The sequence below is a fragment of the Struthio camelus genome, chromosome 3 (assembly GCF_040807025.1).
Source record: "Struthio camelus isolate bStrCam1 chromosome 3, bStrCam1.hap1, whole genome shotgun sequence".
Classification (NCBI taxonomy): domain Eukaryota; kingdom Metazoa; phylum Chordata; class Aves; order Struthioniformes; family Struthionidae; genus Struthio; species Struthio camelus.
The window spans coordinates 69534192-69561480 of NC_090944.1; the positions used below are offsets into that span (position 1 = coordinate 69534192).

The 27289-nt window shown below is 41.0% G+C and overlaps 1 protein-coding gene across 4 annotated transcripts in view; it reads right to left on the reverse strand.

Annotated features, from left to right (window-relative positions):
- Positions 1-25823, reverse strand: part of THEMIS (thymocyte selection associated) — an 89062-nt gene extending 63239 nt beyond the window's left edge. For all 4 annotated transcript variants that reach the window (XR_011140195.1, XM_009688781.2, XM_068938227.1 and 1 more), the window contains exons 1-3: positions 25519-25823; positions 10048-10206; positions 655-1113 (exon numbers count right to left, since the gene is read on the reverse strand). Coding sequence is in view for 3 of the 4 variants with exons in the window: in XM_009688781.2 (XP_009687076.2) it covers positions 655-1113; positions 10048-10206; positions 25519-25609 (709 nt within the window). In the remaining variant the exon portion in view is untranslated. The remainder of the gene's footprint in view (positions 1-654; positions 1114-10047; positions 10207-25518) is intronic.
- Between the last annotated feature and the right edge of the window lie 1466 nt (positions 25824-27289).

Sequence of the window (27289 nt, forward strand, 5' to 3'; positions counted from 1 at the left end):
AAAATGCATACACAAATTATCGCTCTTAAGGATATTGCTTTTCCAATTCCTTCCCATTTCCTCAAAACCAGAGGTTTCAGAAATTGTCCATGAGTCTTTCTGTTTACATTCTATTAACAGTTGTGTCTGCAATGGAGTAAATTTACATTGTTCTGCTTCCTGCTGCACTCTGAGTCTGAAAAACGAAATGCAGTTCATAAACAGTAGGTGGGTGTGTTACAACATGTAGAGCTATATCTATTCTCCAACTGCTAGCCGGAGCCATAAATGACCAAATGGCCTTTCCATGGCCTAAGTTTAAAATTCAAAGTAAGAGAATCTGAGAATTCAACTGAATTCCTAAGCCAGCTTTTTCATTTGATGATGTATTTTCTTTTTGAAGGTTATTTAATTGTAGTGATGATAGTGTCAATAAAATGGCAACAGAAAGTAATGCAAGGGATGGAATCTGAATTAAGGGATGGAAGAGGAAACAAAACTAGTAAAAATATTTTTGTGCTTTGCAATCTTGAAATTAGCAGCAGTGGCAAATATGATTCAGGAATTCTTGGCCAAACTGAATCCTACCTGTAATTGAATTCTGAGCAACTTGTGTACGTTTAAGAGCATTATGCCATTTAGAGAGGAACAGATCATAGACTGGTTCTTACTCACATTTCATTACTGCTTGTACTTCATAGACAGGCGTGAGAATCAAGCAGCCGTCAAAATTCTCAGGAAGTGGATTAAAGGAGTCCCACACATGTAAAGTATTGGAAAGTTTCACAATCCGGTTTCTGCTCTTAGGGATTTTCCATTCTGCAATCTCTTTCAGGGTGTATATCTGGTCATCTTCACACTCGCAGAATTTTCCTTCTTGTGAAAGGGGCAAAGTAAAGGAATGTGACTGGTTATTTCTGACCACACCACAGTTCACAGCCATCACTCCATTGACCTCTTCCACAGAGTTGAAGGTGATCTGCTCACCATGTTTAATGACGAGGTTTGCCAATTTTATATCCTCAGGGCAGTAGAAACATGGATGGCCAAATCGTGTTGGCCCAATAGAGACTTTTCTTGTAATTTCTTCAATGCTGAAGTACGGAGTTTTATCAGCCACAACCTTATACAGACCTAAGAATAGAAAAGTTGAGTTATAAAGAGAAAAAAAAAAGTACAAAGCCATGCCAAATTTTAGACTGTGAATGGGGGTCGAAGCGTGCTAAATAATTTGTGGCTGATAATTCTGTTGCTAAAAATGTGACTCTATGAAGATAATATCAACTGCGTGATACAAAGCATAGATGGTTGGAATTAATCCTTTCTACTCTGCAGCTAATAATTTTCTGGCATGTTTACATCCATGATAAAAAGAAAAAAAGTTAGTTTCTTTGCTACAGCAAAAAAGACAAATTATCTCAAATTCCTATCTGTCTTCTCAGGAAATCAGCCTTTAAGAGATAAATGTGGACAGGGTATGAGGAAGAGCAACACTAACACGATCAGTGAAATGCAAGATAAAGTTACTCCCTAAAAATCCAAACTACCTGTACTTACATATGCAGACCAGGGATTCCTAGACCAAATATGCTTAAAGAAACAGCACGCACAAAAAAAATAGCACCTATAGGCAAGAATGAGCAAGGGAAATTGATTTTAACATGACAGATAACATAGGCCACCAGGTGGGGTAATTCACAGTTTGGGCACAGGAGCAGGGTAGCTATCATGAGACAATTAAAGCTGCTGCAAGGTGGAAGCTGCATCTGAGCTTCCCTAGCCCTCAGGGACATTATTATTTCATGTTAATCATGCCCCTTGGAGCTGTCTCATTAGGAGTCTACATAGCAAGAAAAATGTGTACATAACTGCATTTGTGTGAGTGTTTCCATAGAGAAAGATGAAGTAGACAGTTTAGAGGACTAAACAGTGGGGCTTAGCTGAGCTGTGTGATTAAGCTGCCTCCTTCCCAAGATGCAGCAGTGTGAATGCTGCCTCATGGAAGCATATTGCAGCTTTCTGGGATAGCCATAGACTAAGGATCACTTTCTAGTGAATATCCCTGAATGTAGAGGTTATTCCCAGGCCAAGTTTGCAAGCCAAGGGGTCCCACAAATTAACCTGTAGCTCCACCTACAGCAAGAAAGCCAAGCTCCTAGGGAGATATAATGTTTTTTTTTTTCCTTCCTTCCCCCAAAGCTAACCAGTCAGAACCCCAGAGCCCTGCTGCTCCACATTCTTGCCTCATATGGACCATACAAAGGGTACAGTATCCTTGTGTTCAAGGAAAGCTCTCACCACCACAGTTACGGAGGAATAATGGGATAGGCCTCAAGAAGCGTTCCCCAGCACCAGCAGATGCTCTCATGATTGCTTCACATCTTGTGAATGGTTTATGCTATGTCTAGACAAGGGGTTAAATGCATCTACCGCATGCTTCACCCTTCCCTCCCCAGTCACTGAGTGTGGAAATTGGGCTGAACTGGCTGTAGCTCCCTTCTCATGAGAACCAGAGCATGAAAAAAGGCAGGCTGTCCCTGGCAGGTATCATGGTCTTAGCAAGGCAGGACACTGCCAAAGCGCAGAGCTGGCTCTGCAGCTTTGAGTAAGCCGCATGCTAGCCCATCACTGGAGAGCCATGCTTTCCTTTGGAGGAATGAGCCTCACAGCCCCCACAGTACTGACCGTAATGTGCAGCCCGTTCACACAGCCAGGCGAGGGTAGCACACCTCACTCTGGTCGGGTACACTCAGGCCATGAAGGCACTTGGGACGCTTTGCTCAGGAGCACTGCTGGTTTGATTGGCTCTTCCCCTTCCACTTCCCTGCTGAAAGCAGGGAAGAAGCTTGCTTACTCCCATCCCTAGACTTCCCCCTAACAGAGGGACTATTTAACCAATTAGGTCAGGGAATTGCTTTGGTTAAAAATAACCTCCAAATTGCTCATTTTCTTCCAGACTAGTTCCTTTACCCAGTTTCACCCCACCTCCCATCCCGCACAAACTCTTCTATCAACACAACTGAGGGGCCTGCATGGAGGGATTTCTTAAGATAATATTCCTAAAACCAAGATACATCAAACCCTTCCCTCCACTATAACAGCAATTTTTGCCACAGAACCACTGTAATCCTAGGTTCGCTGTAACAGAAACTGCTACATTCACTTCACAGCTTTTGCACCCTTGTTGTTAAATGACACCATGAAGATTCTGTGTGTTGAATAGCTTTTAACTGAATTTATCACCAGACTGAGCATGTTTGGTTCTAGGTGTCCCATGAGACCACTAGTAACTGTGGCAACTAACAGCTCTGACCACTTGTCAGCAGCCTAAACAGTAACAGCCTGTTTGATTTACTGCAGAAGTAGTCACTAATTGTGCCTATGTAACTGCTTTCCACAATTCTGTGCATTCTCAGTCGTCTGCATGATGGTTAGCTTTTCCTATGTGAAATATTATGCTTGTGCAAGTATATCCTCTACACATATGTTCTCACTGCAGCACTGTGGGAAAGCCTCCAGATTTTTTTCTATGTTGCAGCAAAGCTGCATCCACGAATGTAGTTGCACAAACACAACTAAAACACACTTTTCTTTCTCACTAGTATGCTTAACATTTCTCACATCTATTTTTTAATATAATTATTAACAAGCAATAGTAGCTTCCCCAATTCTAATCACTGCCAGAGCTGTCAATACAGAACAAGATAAGCTTGATTCATCAGCATTTACAAAATATTAGTGACAAGGCCCTCATGACAAAACAAAGTTGTGGAAAAGACAACATCCCCTAAACAATGTTCCAATGTCACGTTCTGCAAGCACAAGATGGGCTTCATCCCCTGGCATTGCTGGGAGAAAAGGAATAGGAAAATTCTTCCCTAAAAAAAAATATTCAGAGTGCATATGATGTATCCCAAAGGCAACAGCTATGTTTACCCATCTGCCAGACCGGAGCATGTGTACTGTCCACAGAAAACATCCGGAAGTACGTTTAAAAAGCCTCCATAAAGCACATTAAAAAACCATTTGCAGCTAAGAATATTTGGCAACGCACAGGTATGAGAAACATTCCTCTCCTCCGGGAGTTTAACACTAGACTTAGGCTCTATTAATTTCCCTGGGACGACTGAGCTGTTTGGAAGGCAGCTATATCAGCAACAAGCTGATAAGCAGTCTGTGTTGGAAAGCGGGTTTCATAAGGACGTGTAATTATCAGGTCACATCACATGTCTAAAACTAGACAACTGATTATTCCCTTAGGCCCAGGCAGGCTGACTTTGTCAGGGTTGGGAGCAGAAAAATCTTCATCTTCCATTCTGCTGGTTTTCTTAATTTCAGTAACAGAATTCTTGCACAGACAACTAAAGAAGCATGTGGACTTGCATACTGAGCTTCTGTATTGATGAGGCCTACGAATTAAAGGCACCTAATAGCCACCTGTTTATGCTTATGAGTATGTAAAGTTCCATATGTTTCTCTCTCTGCAGATAAGAGGTGAATATATAAAAAGTTTTTCTGGTGCAATGGGTGAAAGTCATTGTGGTTCCTAACTAACTGTCAAAATCTGCCATGGGGTCTTCTCACAAATATCCCCCTTGCTATGATGTTTTTATTTATTTTTCATAGGAAATGTCTTTAAAAAGCTGTCATCAGGAACTATTCAGAATCTCATTACAGTCATTATGAATCAAATTACAAAACCAAATGTTTTCCAAACCTAACATAGCAAAGAATCTTCTGGAGTAGCAGGCATATGCCAAGCCCAAGATGCTAAAGTTTGAACATTTTGAGGTCAAACAAAGCTATTTTTGTGCTCTTTCATAAATCATAAAATGAATTACTTAAATTCACTTAGACTTTTCTAAGGGAGCTGGGTGGACATTTGAGAGGGAGAAATGGAGGGAAAGAGTGAATCTGGCAAAAAGTCCAGCAGGTATATTGAGAGCTGGCATTATTGCTCACATAGATCTTATTTCTAAATATAATATGGTCTACAACCAAAGTACACCGCTCCCCAATAGTCTGGGGAAAAATATACAGAGAGACAGGAACAACTATACATACGTAATAATGACAGGAGTCTATACCCATAGTAAGACTGCACAAGTCTTCTGCACCTAGTGGCATTTCAGTAGGTGGAGCACCTGTCTAGTGATAATATGGTAATTAGTCCCAAACCTAATCACCTCCTAACTTTCAGGAAATGCTTTAGGCATTGATACATACAAATACACTTATGAGGGGTGAGAGACTGAAAAATGTTATTTCTACTGGTATGAGAGAGAAAAGAAGGGCCAATGATCATCCATTTAGTCCTGTGGCAAAGCATGTTTCTAGGAAACATCTTTTTACAGACTAGCATGCAGCTCTCATACTAGTTACAGAGTGACAAAGTGTACCTCCCTGCAGTTTTATAGACTTCTCATTTTCAGTCTTAATTAGAGTCCTGAAAGAAATGACTGTCCTTTTCATTTTCTCTTTTTCTTCTCTTCCCCCCAGGAAAAAAAAAAAACAGCAAATGAGCAGTCAGGCTCATCTAGCAGAGCAGGAAGTAGCTTTCAAGGAAAATAAAGCAGAAACCCTTTGTCCTAGACTAGCAGTTTCTATTGTCCAAAATAAAGCAGAAGAAAGGGAAGAGTTCAGTTCTTTAACCTCTTGGGAGCTGACTTGGTTGCCATTCCTCTTTTCCCTCATGCCCACTGCCCTCCTCCTCTCCGGCTGCTCCAGCACCCTCCTCTCCCTATCCTCTCCCAAAGGCTGACTCCCTGCTCTTATCCCTTCACCTCCTGCTGGTTTTTTGTCTCCCCAGACTGATGATGCTTTTCTCCTCATTGCCTTCCCAGTTAGCACCAGCTGTGCTAATGTGTAGCTCAAGGTAATAACTCAGGCAGATCTTCGGAGGCCAAGATCCCCTCTAGCTCCATACTGCCCCTCCTGAGTTGGTAAGCTCCACCACCTAAAAGCAATGTAGTAGACATCATCCATGGTTTGGAGCCCTAAGGATTGATTTTGCTGTCACTGTTTTACAGGGGGTTCACTCTGCTAACTCAAAGCAGGTTCCTTCAGACTGACAGCAATTTAACTCATAGCAGGATGAGCCTTCTCGTGTCTAAACCCTATTCTTCTACTCGTGTGCTGCATGGCTATGAACAGATCTCCTGTGCTGTGGCTCGCAACGGTTGATAGCAGTGCTCAGCTATATGTTTGTGAGATCATGTTGGAATGAGCAGTAGCAATTGTCACAGATCTGAGAAGATATTAATGCAGTGTTCTGCAATATTTTTGCGGAATAAGGAATATTAAGAAACAGAATAAAATCATTTGTGCTAACACACAGTTCAGGTGCGTAAATTGTCCATCTCTGCTAACTTGTTAATAGTGAATTGTGGTTCAAAATGCTGTTAGATTCAGTCACTGAAGTGTCTAAAACAACAGTAGATATTTTTTTTTTTTTTGGTCCAGTGTATGAGCACAGAAAGAATTGCCCGGCCCTCTGAAGCATGACAAAGAACAAATTAGAATGAGGCTAAAATGAAATAACACAGATAGTGAACTTGTGGTTGCAGTGATTTCTCTAATGCAAAGGCCAGATTAGTCCTTTATCTGGAATCTGATTTGCCAGAGCAGAAAAAAAGGAATTCTGTAGATTGCATATATGTTCAGAAAGACAAAGAGAAAGGCTTGTTTAAAGCCAATGAGCCCAGTTCTTCTCTCACAGAGATGTTATCCCCAGTGCAACCTAAATAGAATTGTTGCTTACTTATGCCAGTGTGCACATAGTGAAAGGATAAATGGGCCCATTTGATGCAAATGATAACTCACAATAAAGGAAATAATTGAAAATAACATTAAAATAAAAGGTTTCTTTACATCAGCATTGGCAAGAGAATACTCTAAGCACAATGTAAATACAGTGCCAGAGTTCGAGAGATTCAATGATATTTTTACTGTGACACTGTAAAAAAATTGACTCCAATTCCATTCTGTGTTTTGTTCTAGAGACAGGGGCAAGCCAGCAACAATCTAATATGATGTTTCATTCAGAACATAAACGTAATAAAGTGGCAGCTTTATAAAAGGAGAAAGGTCAAAAAACCAACGTGGGACAACTTAACTTTGTAAAGCACACTCATTCTTTAACTAAGAAATAAATTAGACCAATGACAAAGTTTCATCTTAACAAAAAGAACTTGAGTGGATAAGGATGCATATACAGAGCAAGAGAGAGAGAGAGCAGTGCTCCCTTTTGGGCTAATCAGAAGTGTTACAACCCTTTTTAGTGCTACTCTTCCAAACTACCTATCATGAGGAGGATAGCAATGAAGAATTTATCAAAATGAACCCTGAATTTATATTTCTGGTGAAATAAGTTAACATGGAAAAGAATACCCCGGTTCCTAGAATACCAGTTGCGAGAGTTTGTAGGTATGCATGCAAATTGTAGTGCTTACACTGAATTTAAATATGTGCTTGATAGGGCAACAGATTGCCAAGCTGTAAAACTAATCAGCTGAATGCCAACAAATCCAGAATCACCAGGCTGAAGCACTTCAAATGACAAGTCATTCTGTCCTAAAAATCAGGAGATTCAACATTAATAAATGTAGCATTACTTTTATCACTCAATTGCATTGGATTTTTTAGGATTCCAGTGTTCAAACTCCTGCCAATCAAGAGTTCGACTATAACCTCCTATAGTGATAGAATAAATTTTAATAATAGCAAAAAAGCTTAGAATTCAAGCAAAATACAAAGTATCTTGAGAGTTCACAATATAGCAGTACTTTAATATCTCTAGATAGCCACAAATAATTAAAATATCTTTGTTTGCTACTTCCAGGCCCTATCAGCCCTTGAAAATGGCATGTATTCTAAAAAGAAGTCTTTTAACAAATGGTCATACAACGGTTCTGATTTACAGAATAAGAAAAATATGAAAGTAAAGTGAGGATCCACTGGGAAACAGAAAATGATACGTAGGATTACTTCAGGGAGAAATCTGTATTTTGAAGATAGAAAATGAAGGCATAGTAGAAGATATTTTCCTGTGGAATTCAGATGAAACAGTAAACTCCTGTGTGTTTTTTCATTTTATTTGGTTCAAGAGGTAGGTCTTGCCTTCCTCTGCAAAAATGCATGTAACAGTTTGGACACTGGCATAATCTAAACAATGTATATGCATGTGTGCATGTCCTCATATTCACAGCAGTGCATTAGAAGAACATCGATAAGCTTACTAAGTCAAGCATTCAAATACTAGCAGACATCTGTATTATGTTTCCCTGTACAGCATTAATATAACCTCTAATGTGCATGCATTACAATATAGTGTTAATTAAATGTTTACCTCCTATTTTTTTCTATATAACTGCTGCCTCATTCAGTGCACTAGCTAGACTGTGGTTTTGGACTAAGTCGGAGCGAGGCAGTGAAAATAGCTGTCATCTTTCAGGTCCCTGTATCATTTGTTGCAGAAGGTGGAAGCGTGTAGCAAACGCGACACAGCTTTGCAGGAAAATAATGATCTATGAGTTCTCCACAGTTTCCTATAGACCTTGACCATCTCCCTTGCACAGACAGCCTTACTCTGAGAGCTGCCATGTTCCAAATACTTGAATACTTCTCTAGCATTATTGTTACTGTTCCGCACTTTCATGCGTGTGCATGTAATTTACTGTGTTAAAAAAATACATCCCTCTCACCATGAAATCCCTTCATTTGGCATCCTCTTGGATGTTCACATGGCTAATCAAAGTGTCACAAGTTTAGGACCTCCATATAAGCCCCTGTAGCAGGGGAAGGCACTGCAGCAATGCCACCTCAGCAGGGTTCATGACAGCTACAGCTGGCAAATTGCAGGGAAGCCCTGCAAACTTTCTCAGGGGCTGAAGGGCTGATGTGCGCATGCCCTTTCCCTGCATTCCTGATCTGTGAGCATCCCATCACCTCTCTTGGAGCAGCTGTCCCGCAGGCATCATCTCTGAGTCCTGCTGGCCTTCTCCCTCAGCGCCTCCTCCCCAGCCCCCTCACCCAGGGGGGCCTGGGCTCTGGTCACCTCTCCCAGCATAGGAAATCCCCTTTATGTGTATTTTAGGGGGACTGCAATACCCCTGTGATGCAGATTCCCAGCTCTGCCCCCATTTCCAGTTCCAGCTCTTTGCATATCAAGTCTTTAACCTTCTGCCATGTTCCCAGATCTAAGTCAGATCTTCTCCTACCAGTTTTCTAACCTAGTTTACTTCCCCCACTTCCCACACACGTATATACACCGTCCAGTTCTTCCCCCTCTGCATTTCAGTCACTTTTCTTTTTAACACAGCCTGGGCCCTAGCAGTAGAGGAATTGAGATGGAAGTAGAATTGAAAAATAAATGAACATGACATGTATGAGGTGCTGCAAGTGCAGTTTTTGGCCAGGTCTCCCTAACAAGGCCGTATGAACAGAGGAAGACATGTCTTAAATATCAAGTCAGTACCAGAGGCCAAATTTCAGGTCCATGCTCCAAATCATGGCCATCTTGGGACTTCTCTACAGAGCTGCCTAAGCTTTTTTTTAGCAGCAAAAACATTCATTTTCCCCTAATCTTGTTCCCAGGCATGGACCAGCCACTTTGGCCATTTGTATTAAAATAAATAATTAAAATAAAAACAAAGTACTTTAAATGTTTTACACACAGAACAATAAGGTAATAATATACTAACAGTAAATAAATTATAGTGTGAGTACACAACAAAGAAAAGTTCAGCTCAAAGTTTGCCAAAATCTCAAGTAACTGAAAAGATGGTTTCATAATGACTCTTATATTGTGTGACCTGAAGTGTCGAAAGTATTACTACTTAACATTTTAATAATAATAATTTCTATCCAGGCAAGACAGAGAACTGTAAGAGCTGAAATTTAAAAATGAGTTGATTGATTGTGTCTTGTACCATCTGGTAAAATTGTATCCATGACAGCTGAGCTGTAACCTCAGACAAATATCAGTAGAGACAGGAAATCAATAAAATGAACAAAGGTGATTACCCAGGGTTATAATTCTTCAAAAACATGTATCATAAAATACTATACCAGGAAAATTCAGTGGTAATTCCACTTTGGCTGAAAACCGGCTCTCTTCATTATTCTCATAGATACTTGCTATGAGCTTATTAATTTTGAACCCAATAACTTTAATCACTTCTCCTGTTGACAGGCAGCATTCATTTCCAAACATTTCGTAGATGGAGCCTGAAAAGAAATAAAAAAGGAAAGAAAAGTGATACTCAGTGATATTCATATCCCCTACTTTTTTCAAGAATCTTTATCTCTTTGAATGAAAGCAAAAATACCTTTAAAAAGTTGTATGAAATATACTTATTCTGCAGTAACTAACCTGATTTTCATTTTCCTCCTTAATGTCACAAGAATATGGATCCTGTGACGTCAGTGATCTCTAGATGAGCCCTGTATGCACATTGCTCTTAGATACAGGTCTCCATACTGGCATAAAGAGCTCTGAAGGACCAGCACTTCAAAGTGATTACTTTCAAACAGAATGAAACAGCATGGGATCACCTGGGTCACCAAGGGCAGCCTTAGGAAATCACCAGGCAATGGAACTGAGGCAGGAAAGGTCTCTGTGCATGGCACAAGGCATAGCATACCCTATAGAAAACAACAGATTGCAGCAAAAGATAAAAACCACAAACCCGATGAGATACCCTGAGACAGATCAGGAGATGTCAAAATGCAAACAAGATTTGAAATTTCTTCAGTAACAGGAAATCTCAAGAATGTATAAGAAATGTGAAAACCTGAAACTTAACAGTGGTAATCCTAGGAAGTGGCCCCTGCCTCACCCATGCTGCATCAGAAGAAAGCTCTCCTAGAGTGTACAAATTCTGGCTTGGTAGAAAAAAATCCTGCGTTGTCTGTGATGTTCAAAAGTGTATCTTTTAAGTGTATGGACAAGACAACTCAACCAAACATTTTGGAGATTCCTCAGCAAAACCTGGGACGTCAGCTTGCCCTACCAAATACCCTCCCATTTCTGGTCTAGCTGTGGCCAGTCTCTGCTGTTTCAGAGGAGGAAGAGAAAAAAAAAAATTAAGTGAAACCAAAACAAAAGCCAAATTAGGCAGAAGAAGGAAAATTCCTCCTGGACCTTGCAGGAGATTAGCAGAAGCTTTGAGGCATGGGATTAATTAATTATATATAAAGGCAGTGCAGCAAACACATGGGGATTAAGTCTTCTTTCAATTCCATTTGTAGATAGCACTAAATTGAATGCAGAAAGCGTCTCATCCCTAATGGTAACTTTAATGCCAGCACCAGTTCTTCTGAGGCTGTGCAGTTCCTTCCATGAACTTATTAATCTCTTCTGAAATGATTTGGAATCATTTTAGAACCTCAATACAGAACCTCATTTCCTTCATGGCGAAAAACCTTATTCTCATTTCCGCTGCTAATTTATTGCTGTGCATATTTGTTCGCTTAACTTTGTTCATCTGCTTGAGTACATTTTTCTCTTCTTATTTTCATTTGTCCTTCCCCAAAACTACCTACAAGGTTAATTTTGTCCCTTCTCTACTCACGTTTTTGACAAAAATCTACAAGAAACAAGTTTTCCTCATCTCTTCTAAGAAGACAATTTTTCTTTCTACAGTCCTTCTAATAGGTCTTTCTTGCATCTTCTTCAAAGTCTTTTTTTCCCCTCCTCCTTTTAACCTAGGTAAACCAGATTGGTCTCAAGCAATGGCTGATATTTAAAACCTGACTTCTGGCTATACAGTAGCTTTCAACAGTTGAGACAGTCTGTACTCAGCGACTGACTGCCATTGCCTGCAGAACTCACTACTCACAGAAAGTAACAATCTCTACTGCACAGCTTTCCTTGTTAGGTGGGAAGGAAAGCTTTTTTTTTTTCCTTTGGCCAAATGTCATATCAGAAATTATCAATTGTACTGCAGGACTTGCAAGAGATAAGTACTTCACCGCCACCACCTCCACCTCACTGGAAGCCATTGGGACACCAACCTCAGCAAAAGTCACTCTGGCATTTGCCTAAACTCAAAGCCTCGGTGGAGCACCACACAGGCAATAGGTTTGTGTCAGGATAGGAAGATCAATAACAGTAACGCTGAGTAAATGATTAAGTTTATTCTGTTGTGAAGGCATGTCCAAGCAAACCTTTCTATTGCCTGAGATGGGCCCCAGAAAATCCCTCCCCCCCAGATGCTCCTCTGAGGAAGACAGGTACTGGTGTAGCTTTCACCCCTGTGCAGGGGGAATCTAGTCAAAGTCACATGGCAGATATTTTTGGCAAGCTGGGTTTCCCTCATTGTGACTTCTACATGGGATCTAGTGTACTTAAACTCTAAACTCCCCCAGCAGCCTACTGACTTTCTGTTGCACACCAGCACGATGCTTAGCACAGAGATGTTCTGGATTATAATTCCCACATCTATTAACCACACTCAGCTGAAAGAATGTGCTGTTTGTGCAGCCTTTCAGCTAATCTGGTGCTAAGCAGAAAACCAGGAGAGCTACTAACCTTCAACTGTAAAAGAACAATCTGTTTTTCTTACTGTAAAGACATTGCATAGTTGTTTGCTCTCCCTTTAGCCCCTGAGCAATTCAACATTGACTAACTCAGCTGTCTCCACTGGATATTGCTACAGCTCCCATCAGCAGTCTGGCTGCTGCTCTAATAAACACATGAGGAATTATCATAGCTCTCATTGCTTTAGCTGAGCTCCATACGATATTTTATGACAGTCAGAAAAGTGTACGTGCAATACTTATTTCATATTAGAGTGGGAGAGGGAGAAAGACTGAGAATCTATGAAGAGCGTAATATTCCTTTTGTGCTGAAGTACCTCACTCCTTACATCAGACACAGCACAGAGATCACAGGCAACTACAGTATTATTAGATAGAGGGAATCCCAGAGGACTCAGTATGATGGACTCTGTATTACAGAAACATGGAAAGATGAGCAAAGAATTTCAATATTCTTGCCCTTGAATGAATATTTGCAAAAACGTAGCCAAAATGGTAGCTCATTGCTTCTTGAATCTTTTTTATTTTTTGTAGTTTTACAGCTGGCTTCTCCAAATTACCTCCCTTGAAAATAGACCCCTAGAAACCATTTATCATCTGAAAATAACTACATTGACTAATTATGGGCTCGAGGCATGTTTGCATTCATCTCTGCTAGGTAGCCTAGACAGCCTTTTGTAAGCCTTCCACTAGATCCGATTGGGACCCACTGTGCACACACATGCTAGGCAGTGCTGATCTGTAAGAGCATGGCGACTGGCTGATGCAGGCCTCACTGGCTTTGGGAGATTTTCAGATAAAGCAGAGCTGGAGTAGAGCAAACCAAGCAAACGCCCTGAGGGGAAGCACTGAGCAGTTAAGACATCGAACATCTCCAAAAAACTGTATGATTGAAGATTTAACCACTGCTTTGGTCTGCATCTGCAGCAGAGTGGTGCCACCAAGAAATAAAGAGTCAGAGGAGGGCCCTGTTTCTGATTATGGTTGGTTCTGAAGGACTTACTACTTTTATCAGATTTGCCTTTCCTGAGGCACAATAGGTTAACTGTGAATTGTACTGCAGAGAGTTTGAGAAGTCCTGTGTTCCACCACAAAATAGAAAGTATAGATGGAGCTTGAAAAAAGTGAAAACACTGATCAGTTTTTGACAGTTCTAAGGCTGAAGAACCAATCATCTGGCAAAATCCATGAGACAGGACTAGCTCTGCCAGTCACTCAAAAATAGGTGACTGGATGACTGAAAAATTAGCCTTTGAGAAAGAAATCAAAATTTGCAAAACATAATAAATAAATAAAATAATCTAAAGAGCGTGAATGGTGGCCTTCCACTGTAGAGACAGCAGAGAATCCAAAACACTAGAAGAAAAGGGTAAAATACACAAGAAAAGAGAAATTCACATTCATAAAAGAGACAAAGTACCTGAGGCAGACAAGCATATGGAGTTCAAGCTGGAGTCTACAAAAAGCATTACATGGAGCTGCAGGCTCTGTTGCAAACATCAAGAGTCAAGATAATGCATTCAGAAAAAGATGGATTATAAATGCCAGACTACAAGCCACTAACAGAACAGACATACATAACATAGTTTGCAGAAAGCAAATGGATCATGCATCTAAGAGTATCAATTCCAGGAAAAAGTGATACTAGATTTAAGACTTAAAACATCACAGATTTGAGTAAGAAAAAAATCAAGAATTGCAGGAGATGATTGTCCTGCCACTGAAGAAATAAACTATTAGTGGGTACAGACTCCCCTGGCAAAGATAATGCTTTGTACTGATACCAAGGAAAGTGAATCTGTTCTTTAATTTAGAAAGGAGAAACAAAGAAAAGCCATATTTTAAGCCTCATCAAGAAGGGAAAGGGAATTAAGTAGTTTGGAAGGATATTTTAAGTCTTCTGAGGGGTAGGGAAGCTCTTAACAGATTGGAAATGGAGAATGCCCACATACACCAGGATTCACGGCCATAAGAAGGCACCTTTTATCCTAAGACACAACTCAGCAGAGGAGCTGGTTAGACAGTTTGAATAAAAATGATACACACAAACACTGACGCACGTTGCTACATTTTGCATCAATTAACAAAGCCAGAGACCAGCCTAAAATAATGTATCAGTAGCTATGTTCATTTATAATGAGTAGATAGACAGATAGATGTATATATGTGCATATATGTTGTACATATGTGCATATATGTTGGGTGGGTAGACACCAACCCAAATTCCCATTTTCATGGGCCTTAATTACCTCAAAGCCTCTCCTTCTTTATCAGATTCATTTGAAACAGACCAAGAGGTGGAAAAGATTACAAGGGTCAGAGGTGGAAGGAGGATGGCTAACAGACCAACAACATGATTGCAGAGGCCTCATTTTTAATGATACCAGATCCAAAAAAAAAAATCATTAAAAAATGCAACTCTGCCAGTCATTCAAGAACAGATTCATTTGGGTGGGATGCAATTGCACATATAGTATTGATTGTGATTACACGTTTGCAGCTAGATTGCCTTAGCCCTCATTTTAGCCCTTACTTGGCAGTTTGCCTGGACCAGTACAATGAAGATTAAATTCAGATAAGAAAAATGTTACCTGGGTGATTTGTCATCTAGGCATTTACAGAAAATATTTGTGCTGATAAAAGGCAGGGAAGGGAACTACATGTTTTTCAAATGGGACAATAAAAATTCTCTTTCCATTAAAAGCCAGGATAATTAGTCTTAAAACGTTGTGAACATACCTGCTGTGTGACAATGTAAACCTGAAAGATTTTACTTCAGCTGTGTAATGTGGACCCCCTACATGCAATATATTATATATATATAATATATAATTAAAATTAAAATAGCTTTTTGTGTACATTTATTTGCTGTTGCACAAAAAGTCCCTGTGTTTTTCCTATTTAAGCCACAAAGGAAGTGAGATATATTGAAAATGTAAATCCAGAAACATTAAGGATAGAGTCTTTTTGATTTTTGAGAAAGAAGTATGCAATATAATGCAAACAATATTTTAGCAAAACCTAGAAGAAATAAGCTTATTTGCAGTGATCAAACAATGTCCCTGAAGGCTTGTAACTAAAGACCTTGTTGCTGCTGAAACCACCTTTTCTGGATTGCTACTTTGTTGAATGAAAAACACATTTATATCCTTTCCTAAGATCCCCTCTAGTTTGACAATCCATATTAGCAACTGCTGGGATCACATCAAAGCAACCGTAACAATTGGTTCAGTATCTTTTCCCTCCATCTTTCCTAAATTGTTAAGCAGCTGCACTACCATTGCCCCGTCATTAGCCCTTCTTTATTTGATTTATTTCTTATTATAGGTACAAGAAGAGTCTTTTCATATGAAAAATAAAAAATATAAATTATAAATACAGTCAATGCATGAGATGGAGCATGTTGTTCTTCATGACATGGCATGCGAGAGTACCACTGAGATAAACATTTTATGATACACTTTAGAACAGCAAGCATATAAGTAATATTGCCCTTTTTCTTCCCCATAGCTCAGAGTCCTGTTTGATGACTGCTCTAAGAGTGAACATTTCACTGATGACAACAGGAAGTGTGGCTCAAAATTAGGTCCGTGACTAAACAGTACTAATTAATAATAATAACACCTCTAGGCACTTCAGCAAGGAAGGCTAGGGAAAGAAAGGCAATGAAGACAAAAGACCTGACAAGGGTCAGGCAGATGATCATTCAGCACAGCTGCAATTTGAACTGGGACTGGCTGACTCCCAGTTTAATAGCCTGTCTACTACAGGGTGCTGCTAAGCACTTCCAAATAGCCCTGATTCTTTTTTTCTCCTAACAAAGACCGACTTTTTCTCCTAACAAAACCAAATGGCTCTGCAGGCTAAACACTAGGCATTGACTCCCTAGCCCCATGAGTTTCAACCCTTGAAGGAAAAAAAATTCTTTCTTTCATCTCTTAGTTGCACCCTCTGAATTCCTTGCAGTTGGCAGGCTGAGAAGTCTTTGAAAGACGATGCAAAGAAGCAGGAACCTGGCTGCTTTGCAAGGAGATGAAAGATGCTCCGACACATTTTGAAAGAGTAGAACTGTGTCCCAGTGTCCTTTTCCAAATGCTCCTTTCTCCACTATTATGTTGTCATCGGTTGCCCATATGGGTGCTGTCTTCCCCGATCAGAGGCGACTACATTTCAGTGGCTGGTGAGATGATTCTGCTTTCCTATAAAGGCATGACCCCCTGGAGTATTCAGTCAGTCAGAATTGCAATAGTCTGCTTCTGCTCCAACACAGCTCAATTGAAGTCACAGTTTTATTAAAGCTACTGCAGGCTCTCCAAGTAATATGAAGGGCATAATGTACCTATAATTAGTGTCACTAAAAGAGATATCATTCTTTATGGCCATTATTTAGGGTTTAGCTAATTGTTCAGGGTTTATGCTCTTTATCAAGAAGCTAAATCTATTTTAAAGTTGTAGGGAGTAGAGTTTTGCTTAACTTTATCAGTAAGTAATATTATGCTCTGATTAAGCATTAGGGAAAAGCAACCTGAATTTCTGACAATGAGAAGTTATACATCTTTTTTTTTCAGTCACACATCTCCTGAGCACTGTAGATAATCTGCATCTTGGACTTTCCACACTAAAACAAACTAACATGGGGGGAGGGAGAGAGAGATAAAAAGAGGCTGAAAATCATATTCACAATGGCAGGCAAAGCATGAAGCACACCTCCAGCTTCTCTCTCCAACCCCAAGCTGTAAGAGTGGCTACAAAGACTATGAACCACCCATTTGGCTTTTACTCCCCACTTCCTTCTACCTCGGAAAGGTGCACCCATGTAGTGTGGGTGAGCCCAGCTCCCCTTTGTTCACAGGATGCTCCAGAGGCCCAGGGCTAGCAGCGGTTGCAGGTGGCATGCATTGCTGTAGTAAATCCCCATCAAGTGATGGAGCAACTTACTGGGCCACATGACAGCACTTCTCATTAATATGTGTGTCTAAGCAACAAAAAGCAGGTTTGGTAAGTCTGGGGCATAAACCCTCCAAGAGGGTTTGGTGCTGAACTGCCACTGAGGTAAATGCGGCTGCTTGGAAATGGGCATCTCATCTTAATCATATCTAATTCAGCTGCAGGGGGTCTGATTTTTGCCAGTACAAAACTATCAAAAAACAAAGGCTGAAGATTTATCTTTTGCCATATAAAGTCAAACTTTAAATGTCAAATGCTTTAAGCCATTTCAACCATAATGGAATTTTTTAAAAAATTACTTCTGCAATTTCTGATTTATTTCTTTCCTGATGGGTTTATGACTTTTTTTTTTTTTTGATTCTCATCTATCCAGAGGGCTCATGCTTTGCATGTGGCAGCACAGCTTTTGAGCACGCAGCACCTGCTACAGTGGAAAAAGAAAGTGAAACCGCAGTTCCAAATGCAACGTCTTTGACCTTTTGTTTGTTTTACCCTCACAAGTCGGAATTACTGCAGTAATGAGGGGAATGCTGAAAGCTGCTATTGAACAGCATTAGCCACTGCTGTTTTAACTGCTTGTGCTTTACTTAGTCTTATTCATTTTCTTTGCAGTACTAATTACTTTTACTTAAAGTATGTTTATTCAAGGCATATAAGTATATGTTTAATAGCAAATGTGTGCTTTGTTGCACTGGATTTAAGAAAGCTGCTTAAACTAAGTTGGATCAGGCCAGAGCATGAGAACTTTTTACACATTAAGCCCAAAATTGGAAACACTTAATCACCTTCCTCCACCGAAATGACAGCCTCGTTTTCCCATCAGCATCAGTCCAGTGAAGCTAATGAGAAGCAGCTAATAGAGACTAACACCATGTTTTCTCATGCATAGGTCAGTAATTATTTGGAGCGGTGGGGAGGGGCACGCAATAGCCCCGTATTTCAGCAACATGGTCATGGACCAGCATATCGTGATATGTTTATCCCAGCATCTTCTCTCCCCTCTAACTTCCTATGGCTGTCTCCTTCTCTTCTCCAGAGCCCACTGTCTCTGAGTCTGCAAAAGCTCTCTTGGCGTTTTTAAAGGAGGCAAGTTTACTTGTGGGGGAACAGGGCTCCTGCTCCCGCAGACCTCGTTCCCTCATCCCTTGAGGTCAGAGTGCAAGAACAGCGGGGGGAACGCTCTTTGCTGCAGTGAACCAGCACGTCAAGGGCAGCTTCAGGAACTTGAGGCAGGGGATTGATCTCTGCTTTGTGAAATAAGTCAGACAGTTTGGATATTCCACCCACTTCCTATGCCATCCTCAGAGAGGCCCAGAGCTGAATGTCACTGAAAGAAAATGCCCACAAGGAGATACTCGAAGCAGCTTCCCCCTGAGTTCCAGCTACAGAGGGTCAGATTTTTCTCGCTGTATCTGGATGAGTCATTCCACTGAGGGCAGCAGTATGAATAAAATGAGCAATGTTTGGCCCATATAAGTTAGGTTTTGTTCTCATATTGTATTCACTGAAAGGCACTTTCTTTCTTCTTCAGAATAAGCCATGTTTTTGAAGCAGTCTAAACAAGTACAGGAGAGTTGCAGTGGTACATATTAACAGACAGAGAAAATTTACTAACATGGTCTGACTACGGACCACTGAAGAGAAGACACATAATCTGCTCCTCCTGCTGTACCTAGGGATCTTGGTCTTAACTGCTGAATCAAGAGGGAGTGAAGCAACAACGTTCATGAAAAAAAACCCTTCCATTTTCACGGACAAATTTGGCTTCTATTGCTGTAAAAATGGTTCAAATTAACAAGTGCAAACACTGCACCAGTAATTTCTACTATTTCACGTACAATTTTCCTTTTGGCTTTCACTCAGATGAGAGTCCACCTAGCAAATGCAGAGGTTATTTGTATTGATCTTCCACCCTAATTGTCTTCATCAAAGCTGTTAAATGCTGTTCTTGATTTAGCCCCTGTTTAAATTGTATTTTTTAAAGAAAAAGCACCTTTGATGGCCGTGAAGAGGTAGCTTGCTTATTTAATTCATACATATTATAGACTACATAACCTTTTAGTTTTCATTGACTCGCTGGCTTTTCACACTGATAAGGAAAGCAGGATTTGTTCCCTCTAGGTCGCCTTGAAGTTAGTAAAAAAGTATTCCATCCTACATGATCATTTTCTAACTACTAGTATTGAAAGTTCTTTCTTGTCTAAATTAGAACTTGAGCAACTGAGGCTTGACGTACACGGATTCCTCTTTTATTTAGTTTGCCTAGCTGCTGTTACAGGATTAACAGGACTTTTCATAATTGGTTCCAGGGCTCTGCTGATGGCCAGCTGAATCCATCACTGTCCTGAAAGGCTCACAGAAGTGCGCTCTGGAAAGATGCTGTTTCCCAGTAACAGGAGCAGAAAGGGTGAAATTGAAACTGCAGAGACAGCAAGCAGGCATGGATTTGCAACGAGCAAAAGAAAATCAAGAGGAACCGTGAGCCGAAACATGTTCATGTGCTTTATGGCTCACCTAAGAGAGTTTTTAAGTGGAACTATTCACATTCTTCAAAGAACTAGCTCATCCCCAAGTGCTTTGTTTAGCATTGCCCCTATATAGAGTTGCCAGAGTACCGAACAACCACGCAGGGACGGCATTTGCACCTTGCAATGTCGCGCATCTTTAACTCTAGGTCTGGAAGGATCAGGCTCAGAGGATATTAACTATGGATGTGTATGTGACCCCGCTGTTGTCTTTTCCCACCACTTCTCTCCCGGCATGAAGAGAACTGGCACTTTCCACATCACCTTTAAAGGGAATACAGAGAGCAGCATTGCATTTACAGCGTGCTTCTTCATTGCACTCCCAACCTGCAGAGCTGGAGGCTGCTGGCTTAAAAAGTCCTTCTGCCCATAAAAAAGCATACAGCATAAAGCTTCCTGACAAGACTCACAGGTCAGCCGTAAAGAGGAGGCATAATGGCACTGCAGCTTACACAACACACACATGCTGCTTTTGAACAGCCGAACTGCTCTGAGGAGCTGCTTTGTACTATGACAGATCCCAATTCTTGGGGTCCTAATCCCCTCATTGATGCATTTGGCTTCTGGGGAATAAAAGAAGGCGATGTGGGATCTATAGTTTAGGCAGAACAAAAACGGAAAGGCTGCAAATAGAGAACATGGCTAGCGACAAGACGCACCAATAGAGTAGGTGCCTTGATTGGGTCTACATTTTTCACAATTAAAGTTTGGCATTTTTTACTATCCTACCACTGGTTAAATTAAGCCTGCAGAATATTAAATTCAATTACCCATAAAATAATTATATCAGTATTGAAACAGACATAATTTTTGCAACATAAAGATGAAAGCCCCTACTACTATGCTATGTGAAAAAACCAGCGGCAATATAGTACTCAGCTCCCTAAGCATCAATATTTACTAAAATATTCAAAGAAGGACATTCAATCAATCAAATCAGTTTCCAATGGAGTTTCAGTAGTTCAATTTTCTAATATTATATTTTAATGAACTATTAAATTGTCATGTACTTCAGTCTGTACTGTAGCTCCTTTCTAATCAGTGCTGATTACCAAGATATTTGTATCTGGCAAACTCTGTCTTATTTTATAATCAGTCTTCCCATTTCCTTCAGTGATTCAGCTAACCAGTCTTTGTAGCACTGAATGTTATGACAAGAACAGTGAACTGCAGAGCTTGAAAAAACTGCATGGAGTGACATCCCTGGGCTTGGCAGAACCATGAATTCCTTTCACCTATCCTCCTGTTTCCAAACTGAGAATGACAACAATTTCCCCACTTCTGTATGATCCTTTGAGTGTGATGAATGGAAAGCACTTTATAAGAACTCGTGGCTGTTACTGTAAAACCCCAATATATTCATTCTAAAGAGATGAGCTATGTAAGGCAAGTTCTATTTTTGCTTTCATTCTTGTCATGTCTCTGCGTAGTGTCATAAACAGCTGTAGAGAGTGACTATAGGGTATGGCTCTGACTCTGCAGCCACATGCTGGTGGAAGGAAAGGGGTCTGGTCAAACTGGGTAGGACTTTGCCTCACTCCAAAGTCCAGATGCAGTGTGAAAAATGCTGGAATTTTGCAGCTGGTATCATCTCAGGGAAAATAGACCTTGTATTTCAAGCGAGGAACAGAAAAGAGAGCTATTCCTCAGAAAGGTGACTAGGTCTCAGAGTTCATTACCAATGGAAAAAGGTATTGCAAAGCCCAAGTTCAATCATCCTTAGCCTCTCTAGCATGAAATATTTTGAATTGAAACAGAGTCTGTGCAGTTCAGCCCATTTGCAGTTTTAGGATCTATAGTTAAATGAATCACAAGTTCTTTAACAGTAGCAGGAAGAACATAGTTTTGTATAGGCCTATGGAGAAACAGGTGGAATGGGTGCAAACAGCACAAGTTTCCAACTTATTCTCCTCCATGGGCTGCAACAGGCAGGCCTGTGTCTAAGTACAGAGACCTTGATCATATTTGGTGCTACATAGGTATGAAGGCAGAATGGGACCTTCCACAGCTCTCACCTATTTTAAACACTTCTGCCCAAGTGCAAGCAAATTCCCACTCTCACTCTGAAGCCTGACTGGGCAGCTTCTAATAAAAAGCTCTTCCTACATGGAAAAAAACACATACAACCTTTTAAAGGCCCATAGCATTATGTTCTCCATGTGCTTCCAGAGCTACTGAAACTCTCTTAAGAGCAGGAAGGCTAATCTGCAAGTCATATACTTGTAGAACTATTTAGAATTAAATGCAGTTTAAGCAAAACATTGCTTCTAGAGTGCATAAGTGAAGGTTCATCCCCATAGCATATGAGTGTACCTCATAAGACTACAGAAGGAATTAAGCTCTGTCGTCTCTTTACCACCTGTATAGCTCTAACCTTCATTTGTTGGTTGCTACAGCTTCGATTTGACAGCTCTAATGGATTTAGTAGTTATTTATTTACTCCATTAGCCACTTAGTAGCTGTTCAGCCTGACATTAAGAAACCCTGCATTTTTTTGGGGGGGTGTGAGGAAGAGAACACTCTTAGCATTTCCTATGTACAGATTCTCATTATTTGAAACTTTTACCCCAGAAACTTAGTCATCTGTGGTGACTGGTCAGTTTCAAACAAACCCAACACTACAATGCTTTAAAAATAAGTCTCCTCCCTTGCTATCTGCATGTTGTACTAGGAATATGTTAAGACTCCTGTGAAACCCAAATGCATAAAATAATAGCTAATCCAAACAGCAATTGGCTATCCAGGCTGATTTCATAGCAGGTCGGCAGCTCCTAAAACCAGAGCGCAAATGCTCTGATTTGATCCCTGAGAACGTAGCAATAAACCCCTGTTCTCTGTCAATAGACCTGCCATTATCCACAATGTGATTGCTGGTATATTGGATGTGAAAAGAGAAATCAAAAAGGTTGTTAAGGGGAAAAAACTCTATCCAAGGAAGGACTAAAGAATGGTTGTCCTAATGGAAATTCAAACTGTACAAAGTGGTGCACTCTCCTGTTTAGCAATATAACAGGAGTTACTTCTGACTCTCTCTGAAGCACTGCTCTCGCTTCAGAAAATGCAACATACGTCATAATGCAATCAGAGACCACTGTGCTCGCTCCTGCTGCAAGGCACGGAGGGAAGCAAAGAGCTCGGGAAGGATCCCACTCAGCCAGAAGGCTCAGGAGGGAGGGAGAGGAAGGACCGAGAAGATCTTTGTAGCCCTAGATCCTGCAAACTTTTCAGGCATAGAGCAGCTCATACTTCCACTAAAGCAAAGAAGAAGAGAGGGGAAATAACACAAGCCTAACAGTGAACATCAGTGTTTTGGATATGCCATTCTATTAGGGGAGGAAGCCAAGTAGCACTTCTCTATAACTGACTTGCTCACTGTATAAGCAAGAAATATCTGGATGTACGTTGGTGTTGCATGTAGCCTGCTGTGGGAGAAGTGTGCAAGTATAACAGAGCGGAAGGCCCTGAAGCAGAGGGCAGAAGAGGTTGCGCTGACAAAGGTTTAAGAAGCAACAGAGCAGCACGACTGCTCTAGCTTTCAGTACAAACATTTCTGGGTCTGTATGGCACACCACCACCCCTTCCCAAGGCTGTACAGGTGCTTTTACTACAGGCAGTTGTCAGCAATAGACTTTTCTTCACACAGGGAAGGAGAGGAAGCTGTCACAGAATGGCACATATCCTACACTGAAGCCTCGGCTGTATACTTGTTCTCGAGTGTGGGATATGCCTACACAATAAATTGAAGCACATGCTGAAATACCCCAACTCTGAAGACAAAGTGGTCTGAGCTTTACCATCCATTAGCAGCAGGATACGAACTGAAGCAACTCTGGATATGCAACCTGCCAGCTGGTGGGCTCCTATGAATTTATCATGGTATTTGTCATATGTAGGTACATATATATATAGGTATATATACACACACATATATATGCATACACAATTTATATACCCTTTGCTGTATAGGTAAATGGAAAGAGGCAAATATCATGGCTACTTCAACTTAAGAAAGTTTTCTTCTGGCTTTTAGTTGTAATAAATTCCATTCTTCTTCACTTAGATAGTAACCTTCTTATCAAGATTTTAATTCCTTTCAGGCCGAAATCAAGTTCTTGGCCAATTTTAAAATGGAAAATTTGAACGGGCCACATTTTGAAATGAGGAAAGGGCAGAAAATCATATTTTCAGAAGTTTCTGGTAATTTTGGCCAAGCTTGTTTCCCAGAATGCCATTTTACGCAGCAGTAGGATTCATGTGATCTAGGCGGTTTCTAAAGCACCCAGGACAGGCAGTCAGGAGAACATGGACAGTACACTATGATAGCAGCTTAAGTTTCATATGTCATCTCCCTTTTTCTTTCCCTCGCCGAGAGGACTGTTGTTGTGGGTGCTGGAGGGAAGAAATCCACCCACTCCAACCACAGGTAAGCTCAGAGATTGCATCTCAGACTTTCCACGGCTACAGTTAATGGTAGCCACATCCTCTCTCCTCCTGCTGTGGAGAAGTGTAAGGATTTTAGATTAACATAAAGGCAGGTATTGCAGATCCTGAAACAGCTATAGCTTCAGCTCATTTCATAAAGCCCCCTCTGTTTTATCTAGTGAGACTCCAAGTTTGCCCTCTCACAGGAAATTTGTAACATCATGCTTTTCATTGCATACTTCCACTACGGACTTTATTTGCCTGGAGGTCATGCCTGGTCCCTCTGCAAGCCACTGAGCTGCAGTGGAAGAGAGATGACTTTCTTTTCCTAGACTGATACATGGGCTTGACTGAACACCACAGGGCATTTTTACTGTCATTTGATGGAGCCCATGCCCTGAACAAGTTCAGAACTTTTCCTTCCAGAGCAAGCCTCTTTATTATCCTTTCACTGTGCTTTGCGTACAAGCAAAGTCCAACAATAAAAACGGCATAAAACAATCTCATGGAGATAGATAAGGCAAATCCAGGAAAATATTGCCCCTGTGATGCTCATGTCTGGCTAATACCCATCCCTTCATATCGTTGCACATGAAAAGTTTCCTTAAATCTAGGGCAGAACTTCAGGATAATGCTTTTCCTTCTTGTCCCTCACAGTCACGTTCCAGTCTCTCAGTTTCTCTGTTTCTAACACAGAGCGCACTGCTCCTTGCCAATCCCAGAAGACCAATCCTAGGTTTAATCAATTAACCTCTGTGAGGTGATGTGAGATTGCTAGACTGACAGCCCTGTGCAAGTGCGAAGCCAATTCATGACTCATTCCCGGACTTTCTCCAGGATACGATGAGGGCTGGCTACAGTTATAGGTGAGCCCGCCCTCCCCTCTACCTACAAGAAAATGAGATGTACTTCATACAAAAGACACCGCCAAAGCCACTGGTTATTGCATGTCTTTCTTCAAAGGGGAACTTGCAATTGATGGGGAAATGCAAGGACACCAGATCAGCAGCACCCTCCCTCTGCATCCCCCTCATCCCTGTCTCAAAGGAACCCTAATGTCAAAGACAGACTCTAAGAGCCTTGCCAAAAAGCGGTCGAAGCTCACCTTGGAAATAGATGCCTGACTGGATTTGGAGGACCCTGGGAAGGGCTCTGGGGTCCAAAGAATGAATGAACTTCTCCAGGGTAGTTGCCATGGTCCGCAGCAAGGCAGCATGTGGATTTGGTATGGAAAGACCAGGAAAAACCTTTCAAGGCAGAGACGCTTGCAGCTTCATACATGCTGCATCTGGGACAGCTGTCAGGCTTCGTCCCCAAGGGGAGGGGTAGAAAGGAGAAGGGAGGGACTTCTGGTTTTTCAGTTTAGTGGCTGCTTCCTCAGCCTGAGAGTTGGAGGGTTAGAAGGGAGGAAAGACACTGAGCGAGTGAAACTACAAGAGCCGGCACCAGCTGCCAACATTAGGCGTACGCTACCTGTGCCTGCGTAGGTGCCACGTATGGCTCGAAGAAGTGCCGGGGGTTGCTATGGATACTCAACTTCAGAGAGGGCAGGAAGATTTGTTACAAAACTCCATCTCATTGATGATGGTTATTGATTCGCTGCCTGGAAATACTGACCTCATGACAAGAAGATATTCACTATCAATCCTGCCTAAAGCATGAAAAACCATCACATTTGGGGATTTAGCGGGGAGGTGGGGAGGGAGGGAGCAGAAAAAAGTTATCTTCAAAACCACAAACACCTTTTGAAGAGACAAAATGAAACCATTTTGTTCTGATGCTTTTTGCTACCTTAAAAATTGTTGCTGTATTTAAGATGTAAAAATAGAATACAAATGACTTTGTCGTGTAAAGGGGCATTAAAACAGAATGCAGTTATGCCAAATGGCCAAGATTTTCTAACATGACCAGTGACTTGAAGGGAGGGAGGTTCAAATTTGAGATGCTGCAACGAGGAAAGAATTTTAGGAGGCTACTGCCTAGTACCTTGTGAAAGTCAGACTACCAAACCCCTAGATTTGTTCCTGACTCCACTATTATCAACTTTATCAACTGCTGTTATTTCAGCAGGACTCCTCAGAAGAGCAAGATCATGTAGCAAACAAGTGGCAGAATCAGGTCACCAGAAAAATTGAAGTGACTGTGATTTCACATTCCCTACTACTGCTCTCCCATATCCCAAAGGTGCCAGGGAAAGCGGGAAACACGATGACAAAATGGTGAACGTGAAAACTGATTGTTTATTTTCTAACAGCTCTTTGGTTGCATTGTATCTCTATGTAATGATTTACAGGAGAGAATATAAGCTTGCTCATATATTAAAAAATAAAATGCTTACAAGCAGGTACTCGGGTTTCTAAGGTGCAAGGCTAACTATGGAAGGGGAAGAGTTTGTTACTTGGTCTTAGCAAATATTGCTCCAGACAGTGTGAAAGAGGGTTTATGAGCAGGGGGACTGCAGGTGCAGAGCTCACTACTGCCAGTTGTTAACATTGCAGGTGCTGCAGGTAAGCTGAGTAATAGGGCTTTGTGTCTAGGAGCGACAGGTATTAGTAAAAGCCAAGCTGGAGAATATGTACAACCAACTACTCATTGACTATTTCAACACAGAAGACCCCTCCTTCCCCCTTCCCAACAACGCGCACCTACAATTAAGCAAAGATAATTTATCTGGGAAAAAGCAGAGGAAATTACACACATTCAGTAGTAATGTGGTAATCAGAAAACCCACAATGTAAAAAGCTTGTTATTATAGGGTGCAGAGCACTGAAGTGCATGACTGGTTTCAACACTTTTTAATGGTCCTGAATTCACTTGTATTTGGTGCTTCAATTCAATAAAACTGCCAGGAACAACACCACAAAAAACATTTTTCA